Raw genomic sequence first — 8618 nt, forward strand, 5'->3', positions numbered from 1 at the left:
GCATTTTTGCTGAATTTATGTCTCTTGAGACTAAAAAAATTGTTGCATATTATTATCTCTCAACAGAGGAGACAACCAAGAAGATACTGTTTTCTCATGTGGCTTCCATTTGCTTCCACTGCTTAGTGGAAGATCCCTGCAGCCTTTCAGGCTCATTTCAATTTTATTATGGGAAAGCAAACCTATAAACTGCTTTCCCAAATTAGAAGTATGGCTGAATCCTGGCAGCACTAAAAATAACTTCTTCATTCAAGCCCATCAATACAGAACTGCCCTAAAAGGAGAAAGTAATCTGGGGCTAACCATAAGAGAGTCAAAAATAAAACGTTTGAGGTTCAGGTGACATTGAAGGTTTCAGATCTAGAACATTAAGTGTGACATGCTAAACCAGGAAGTACATCTAACACAATGTATTAGGCTGTGAATGTAAACAAATGTCAGTAATTTCAACAGCTGTTCATTAAACTGTCTTAAAACTGCAGCAAATCTAAATTAAAAAAATACAGCTTTATAAGCAAACTCCAGACATTAAAGAAGTATTTTCTCACCAACATACTGTTTTCACAGTAAACATGACTGTATGATTTTCTGTGGCTTGCAAGAGGAAATGTGAAATATTTTCCATCAGAATCCTTCAAAGAAAAGAAAAAAACACTGCTCATTAGTAAAAAAACCCAAAACCAAAAAAACACAATGAGAAAAAAATGTTACGTACATTGTAAACTGAGTAAGTCCATTTTGAGGCTTTGACTGTAATCCACATGAAAGCTCCTAAAAGAAAATATGTTTTTATGTGCCACACTGCAGGACCTATTATCCTTATCCCCAAAATCTTATACTTATCTCCAAGGTCTTATCTCTTATCTGTAAATGGCCATAAACTTTGTAACCTTTAATCAACACAAGATTGCTACTGCTTAGAATTACATGCAACAGTTTCCATCAGTTACACAGGAAACAGCAAACCCCTAGGATCCAGTTACTAAACATGAATTATAAAATAAAAACCCTATGGAACTTGAAACAAAGCTCTCAAGGCAACAAAACACCTAAGAAAGCGAATGATACTAATGTAATTACAGGGTGACTGATTAAACCGAGGCCACGTTAGAAACAGCTTTGATCTTTGCTCACGTCAGCCTTTTAAGAAAACTAATACAGAAACTTGTGTAGAAGTCAGTCAATGATGACTGAATAACACGTACATGAAAACAGTAGCAGTTTAAAGATATGTCTGGGAAAAAAAGACTAAGAATAATGAAGAGATCAGAGATAAAAACAATGCAAACTGTCATGCAGGAAGGTTAATATCTTTCTTTTGTGTAACTAGAGTAATAAATTCACAGAAATCTAGCTAACTGTTGAGAGGTCACTACAAATAGGAAGATGCAAACACAAAATCCAGTCTAAACATATTCCTCCTTATTGCTAAAACTGACCCCCTAAAAAAGGCAAACTAAGTACAAAAAAACCAACAAACAAAAAAAATCAGTTCCATAGCCTGTTTGGGCAGCCGTTCCAAGGTCTGACCACCCTCCCGGTGAAGTACTTTTCCCCAGTACGTAACTGGAATTTCTTCTGCTGTTACTGGGCTCTACTGCCTACGGCGTTACCATGCACACCTTTGAGAAAAAATTAGGTTCACCTTCTCTCCAATCTTTCATTAGGTAGTTGAAGACAGCAACAGGATCGATCCCCCTTCACAATCTCCTCAGGGCAAAAAGCCCCAGTTCACTCAGCCTCCCTCCCCCACGGCCTATGCCCCAGGAGCTCCACCGGGGTGGTCCTCTGCTCCGGGCTCACTCCAGCGCATGTCACTGCCTAAGTGCCTTCTTATACCAGGGTGGCCAAAACTGGACATCAAAGGTCAAGCTACCTTAGTACTTCTGCAACAGCTTATATTAAGAAAGTCCCTGAAATGAAATGTTTTTTATGAAATGGTTCAGCCCACCTCAGCAAAGCTAGGAATACAGCTGTGCCCTACAAAAGTTCTGTTTAGTTCCCAAGGCTCCACACAGTCATAATTTCTCGGCATTTACAAGGAAACCATTAGTGTGCACTCCATTTTACCCTGCCATGTCATGAAAAAAAGAGGCAGTCACTAATGAAGCAGATCTGAAAATTCAGGATTTCTATGAGTAGCACAAAACTAACACAGTGGCTCTACAATACCCATACTATCCTTCTTGCAAGCATGGGATGTAAGTGTAGATTAGACTGTACTTTTGACATCCAGCTATGCCCAGTTTCTGACATTTTCTACTGGACACCCTGGTGTAAATACAGCTCCTGCTCACCCCGCAGACTCTAAGACATGCAAAGTGACAGGTTTTTTTCCTCCTACCCCTTTTAACCTATTTAGTACTGAAACCTCATGAAAGCTGATAGTTTAGGTCTGTAATAAGTAGATCATTTCAGCAATGTCTGAAGAAGGACCAAATGTATTCCAGAAGTTTGTTAGTGAGAAGATTTAAGTAGTAACAAATGAGTATCATTGAATTCTGATCAAAAGAAAAGTGCTGCACACCCGTGAGTTCTGTAAAAGCTTCAGGATTTTCCTCAAATATCTTTGCAGGGTGTCTCACAAAGTGGTGATTCAGTACAGACATTCTCTTCTTCGGATCCTCAGTTATCTAAAAAAAAAAAGAAGAGCACACTGTCAAATTTAATTTTACTGATTTGTGTGATTTACAATCATCACATGATCATAGCTAGCAATACAGTTTTGGGGATGAGAGGCAGGAGAGATTGTTAGAAGACATGGTATACTTTCTATTCTAAATTTAATAATCTGAACAAATAAAGCACCATCGATAGTCAACCACTGCAGTACAGGAAGTCTACACATTATAAAGCATAGCTAAAACTTTTAGGAGTGTTACATCCTTGCCCACTCTTAACACAAGGAAACCACTCTATTAAGCTTTCTTTATACATACACATGCATTCTTCCTGAAATAACACACTTATAAATGTCAGAATTCTTCCTAAACTATGGCATATTTACTAGTCTGAGATCACAAATCCAGCCTACCACATCTCATCTTAGTATTTTGAGCATCCAAACAGCTGCAGAGTTACATTTTTGTTTGGTTGGTTTTTTGGGGTTTTTTTTTCGAAATCACATTACTAATGTTTGTCTACTCAGCTCTTCAAAATTATGGCCATTACAACTGACTTCTGTAAAGTTTTATGCTCCTGCGCATTGTCAGTCAACTCCTGAACAACCGTAGCCCCTTTTTGTCTTTCTCAAACACATGTTAAAGTAAGTATATCTAAGAAACTAAAGAAGCCTGCCCCAAACAGCCTCAAAAAGAACACCTGAAAGCCTTCCTTTTCTGTGGCTGGGGCTTTGCTCTTACATATTTTCAGCCTCTTGGACCTTAATTCCAATTCATGTTTATTGCTGAAACATTTCAGAAAAGGGAACAGTGTACAATGGAAGATTTCTCCAATAGTTTTCAAAAAGTAAGATGCAGGATATTTATTTAGACAAGCAATAAATAATGGCAGCTAGAGGTAAACAAATATGCTTGTATTTTACTAACATTCTATTTTTGTAAGTGCTATTTGCAAAAGAACACCAGAAATACGTGCTGGCCACTATAACAACACAACATTGGGAAGTTTGATAAGTATTATGTCTGATTTGAAGTATTGGAGGTTTTTGCCCTTTATATACTAGTCAGAGAAGGTCACTCGAACACACAGCTAGCAACACTTGTTCTTCCTGGTGCAAGGTCAACTAAACCTGCAACATTATGGAAGAAAAGTTCAGTCCATACCTCAGCTATAAAGCATCAAGCAGTCAATAATAAAAACTGAGTTAACACCTAATTATTTCTGACATGTTGGTCAAACACCACAAAGCCACAGGATTTTTCAGTGCCTGGTACAAAACGGCAACAATTTTCTCAGCATGACTTAAAAATAATCAGAAAGAGTTTTCTGTATAATAGGGTGGGTTTTTTCCTGATCAAGTGCTCTGGGGGAAGAAGAAAGTGCGATGGGGAAATATACTGGAGATCACATATACAAACCTGCCTTGTATTTTCATCTATGAGATCAAAAAAAGCTCTAATGGTAGCCAGGATCAATTCTTTGCACCTAAACACAGAGTAAGTAAAAATAAATATAGAAAGGAAATATCCAGGGGAATAACAGTAGTCAGAAAAGACATCATAATAATATTATCCTGAAGTTAAATTATTACATAATATGATAACAGTAGAGAATAGAGGGATGCACGGTCAGTCAATTAACCGTTGTTCCATGAGCTTACCACACTATGGAGAGATGGTCTGTTGAGGCCCAAGCTCTTGGCACAGCTGAGCTCTGTTTGAAGAAGGAAAAAAAATTAGATTTTCTTAGTATGCAAACATTTTAAAATTCTAAGCTAGCCTTTCCCCTCCTTATTTAAACATATTTGTGCAATTAAGAGCAGCAGCGTTTTTCTTAGGAGTTTCAGGGGACTAGGGTGCAACAGAATGACTTCGTCAGTCTAAGACCTTACAAGTGCTGAAGCACTTATAAAATAGGCCTTGTAAAACAAAATGACCAAGTTATTATGTTAGATAGCAGAGACTAATGGCAAACGGGCAAATAATGGCGTGGAGGAAACTTACCAAAAATTTCTTCAAAAACTGCTTCTATGACTAATCTTACTACTTTAACAAGTGATCCTGGCACACAAGAATAGAAGCATGCCAACAAAAGCTGCTGCTGAAAAATCAAGGGCATCCTCAACATAAAGATGCATCGGAACACCACGCAGAAAAAACTGGACAGCCTGAAGCTATCCATTTATGTAAGTGTATGGCACGTACTGCATTTTAGGGACTAATACCAAAACCACCTCCCATAAATGGAGCTTATCACCTAGTTGAACAACTTAACTTGATTCAAGCTATGAACTATTAATGCATTACAGTTGGGAAGAAAAAACCCAAACCAAACCAGAACACCACCACCACAATCTCCAAAACAAAACAAACCCTCCGCCCCACCAAACCCACAAATCAAAAACCCAAAAAAACCCCCCAAACCCATTAAAAAGAACTGGTACCCCTGCACAGGAGATTTCATGCAAAATTCTGGTCACCAACACTCAAGAGAAATGAAAGTGGAACAGATGCAGAGAACGGTTACTAGGACAAAGGGAATGTGGAGTTAATCTTCTTAGCCTAGCAGAATCAGAGCTGAGACTATTTATAGACAGCTTTCTGTACAACACACAGGAAGGTAAACACCAAGGGAATGACAACTATTTCAGATAACATTTCAAGTTGATGACAGAACAAATGCATTTAAAGCTGGAAATTACAAATGTTCTCCCTACTGGGAAGTGTTTTCCAGCTTCTTCCATGTACAGAACAGGTTGATGGCAGGGGGATGGATGACAAACCTAACTACTTTATGATGCCTCTTGATTAATTTTGGAAGGAGACAGATGCCTGCAAAAGCAGAATACTGGACTTGACAGTCTACTGCATCCTTTCTATACCTTAAATTCTTTGAAAAACAATACATACAAAAAGAAGGCTCCAAGCCAGAGCTCCCTTTTTGTAATTGAATGAGCAGTCTAGACCTATAGTGCGCATCTGTCAGTCTCCACATACACATCTCTTGCAAAAACACAGGAAAATAAAACCTGGGTTCTGGAACTGAAAAGGTGCAAGAAGGTGGTGACAAGAAACAGTACCAAGTGGCAGATGATTCAAACCAACCCCAACACATACTCCTCCAGAAGACGCTTGTTTATACTACATCAACTAGTTATGATTTTATAACCATGCACTATGTAGTATTTTCATATTCAGTTATACTATGCTGCACATACAGACTATAATTAGACACCAATCCATGCATTACATAAATAGCTATCTAACATAGCTCCATGCAAAACCTAAAAACAGTTTGCTTTTTTACCACAACGGATAAGGCACTGTCATGTTGACTCGATCTTGGTAGAAAAGCCAGTCCTGAACGAACTTGGTAATCTCTGAATCCTCCCGCCACAGAAAGGGTAGTTAAATTTCTTAAATCTTGGGCCTTTAGAATCCAATGATTGTTTACAGCTGTATAAAAATCTATAAAATAGATTATAATCAATCACAATTTCTGCATAAGTCTATTTTATATACAAAAAAGCTATAGAAACATTTAATTAAAAGTTTCTGTAAGGGGCCCAAGAGGCATTCAAGCTCTGGTTATCACTTTTGATTCATATAAGGAATGAAAATTACTGTTTTAACCCCAAGGAAGCAGCAGTTGAGAAAGACAGATAAGAGCTGAGCATATACATTGTTAAAATAGCAAACCATAGATATATTTGAAGGACAGCCATGGTCCAGAAACTTTCAACAAAGAAGAAGCATTGCAGTGCAATCAATTGTAGAAAGTAGAATTAACACAAGCACAATAAATGAAATTCAGCAGCTAAAGATAACCCGCTCCTCTCAGATGCCACAGAGAATAATGAGAAATAACTGTCTATTCCCTCTCCTTCACCAATTCCCTCAATATCTACACAACTATCGCCGAGCACATGTATTTCATCACCACAGTCAAATCTAGCTTTTCAAAAACACATACAGTACATGCATAATGATTATAATTTATTTTTTATGCCACAGTTATTTAGGTGAGCATAAAATATGATCTACCTTTTGTGTAAATAGATTGTATAAAATATAATTTTGTATCTACATTCCATATTCTCACTGCCCCAGCCTTTGGGCATGACAAACATTAAATTTAGCAACATCCACAGAAATAACACTATTTAGCCAATTCATGTGATAAATAAATCTATTAAAGAGGTCAAGTTTTAAAAAAGAAAAATGTCATTCACTGGAGAGCTTACAAGTTTAGTAACATGCTCTGCAACTTAATAAAAATCACAAATTACTGAGAGCTCCAGGCCCTGCACAGAAGCTCGAGTCCAAACAATCCATTTTATATGACACTTGAACTACTCTTGGTACCATAGAGCTCTCTAACAACCACCTAAGTAACAAAGGAATAGATTAATTACAGTAGACAAACCAGCACATTTTTGCTTTTGATTTGCAAGAATCTCACTTATTAATGCTTGAGAGGATCAATAAAGAAATACGACGTAATTACATAACCTGTAATACTTACCAGTAAGGTATTTATCTAAAGGCATTACAGGTGCAACATGAGGTGTGGCTTGTGTAATGAGGAGGTTTATCAGCTCAGGCTTAAAATTCTTCAGAGTAAGCAATGCTCTTGCAATAAGACCACCCATGGAATGACCTACTATTGCAACACTGGTTGGTGCGAATTCTCGACCCTTAAGCAAAGAGCGAAAAGTAATCAGACACATCCAAAATAGATTTGACATTGAACTATGGTTATCAGCTGTACTTTATTTCCCCCCCCAAAAATAATTAACTTAATGTCCTTTCAAGGATAATATTAACTAGTATCAACTTGATATGTTAGCAACTAAATTTACATTCATTTTGTAATCTCGAAAAACGTGCTTAGCATGGAGTTTCCAGCTCAAAAAGAAATATTATATAGTCTGTGTAAGCATAGGAAACCTAAGCTTATTTTAATTTCTGAGACTCCTAGGGACATAGGATATCAGAGTGCTTTCCTAGAGAAAACTGGATGTAAGGTGATGTTATATTAATATTTTAATAAGCTAGGGAAAGTTTACATGTTTACTACAAAAAAGCCTACATTGTGCATGAAAATATTTACTTAGAAACACAATATAGAACGTAACCAAAGCTCTGGGATTGTCACAAGCATTAAAAACCTATTAAAGAGCAGCAATTCTCTATTGCACTATTATCACATTCAGTTATCTCCACACATTATAAAATCTCCCTCCCTTATTCATCACTCTTCAGTTTTTCAGCAAAAAAGGCAGCCCAGAATTCCGTTCCCAAATGCAAGTACATTATTCAGCATACGTCACTACTTACCCTGTACAACTTCAGAATTACTTTTATGCATTCATGCACAAACTTGGTCTGTCGTTGTAGACTACCACCATACAATGCAACCAACTCCTCATTGAAGTTGACGCTGAAGAAATTAAAATGATATTTGAAGTCAACGTCTTCCGCTTTCCTAAGTGCAATGGAGCCAAGAGAACGCACTACAAAAGAAACCACAATAGTTAGAACAGTCTAATAGTCACTGCTTCACACCATCATTAGTAGGCAAACACATAAATATATAATCTATTAAGAAAAAAATGTTATCTTCAATCCATTACTCATCTAAAGTAATTCATAAAAGTAAGAAACAGAGGAAAAAGACGTCCAAAAGCAAATAACCTCTTTTCTAATATGCAATCACAGTTGTTTTACAAAAACAGATTTGAAAATATAATTACATCAAAAGTATCAGCCAGTCACTGTCAGAACTGAATTGCAAAATGAGAAAAGAAATAATTGTTTCCTATTTTTCTAAAAATCCCTCTGAAAAAAAATTATTAGTAAACATATAACAACAAGAGCTTTCAGAACAATGTGCAAAAGTACAAATCTGATTAAATGAAAAGGAAGTTTGGAACAAGTTACCAAGAGCTGCATGCTATACTTAACAGCAGTTAACCACACGACCTAGCTTACTGC

At 36.9% G+C, this 8618-nt stretch overlaps 1 protein-coding gene across 4 annotated transcripts in view; it reads right to left on the reverse strand.

The window, feature by feature from the left end:
* Nucleotides 1-8618, reverse strand: part of PGAP1 (post-GPI attachment to proteins inositol deacylase 1) — a 36679-nt gene that overhangs the window by 20397 nt on the left and 7664 nt on the right. For 3 of the 4 annotated variants that reach the window (XM_037398425.1, XM_037398427.1, XM_037398424.1), the window contains exons 3-10: nucleotides 7962-8137; nucleotides 7147-7318; nucleotides 5929-6089; nucleotides 4283-4335; nucleotides 4041-4107; nucleotides 2528-2633; nucleotides 716-771; nucleotides 549-632 (exon numbers count right to left, since the gene is read on the reverse strand). In XM_037398425.1, the coding sequence (XP_037254322.1) occupies nucleotides 549-632; nucleotides 716-771; nucleotides 2528-2633; nucleotides 4041-4107; nucleotides 4283-4335; nucleotides 5929-6089; nucleotides 7147-7318; nucleotides 7962-8137 (875 nt within the window). Of the gene's footprint in view, nucleotides 1-548; nucleotides 633-715; nucleotides 772-2527; nucleotides 2634-4040; nucleotides 4108-4282; nucleotides 4336-5928; nucleotides 6090-7146; nucleotides 7319-7961; nucleotides 8138-8618 lie in introns of those variants that run through there. The other variant, XM_037398426.1, reaches the window with a different exon arrangement.

The sequence above is a fragment of the Falco rusticolus genome, chromosome 8 (genome assembly GCF_015220075.1).
Source record: "Falco rusticolus isolate bFalRus1 chromosome 8, bFalRus1.pri, whole genome shotgun sequence".
Classification (NCBI taxonomy): Eukaryota; Metazoa; Chordata; class Aves; order Falconiformes; family Falconidae; genus Falco; species Falco rusticolus.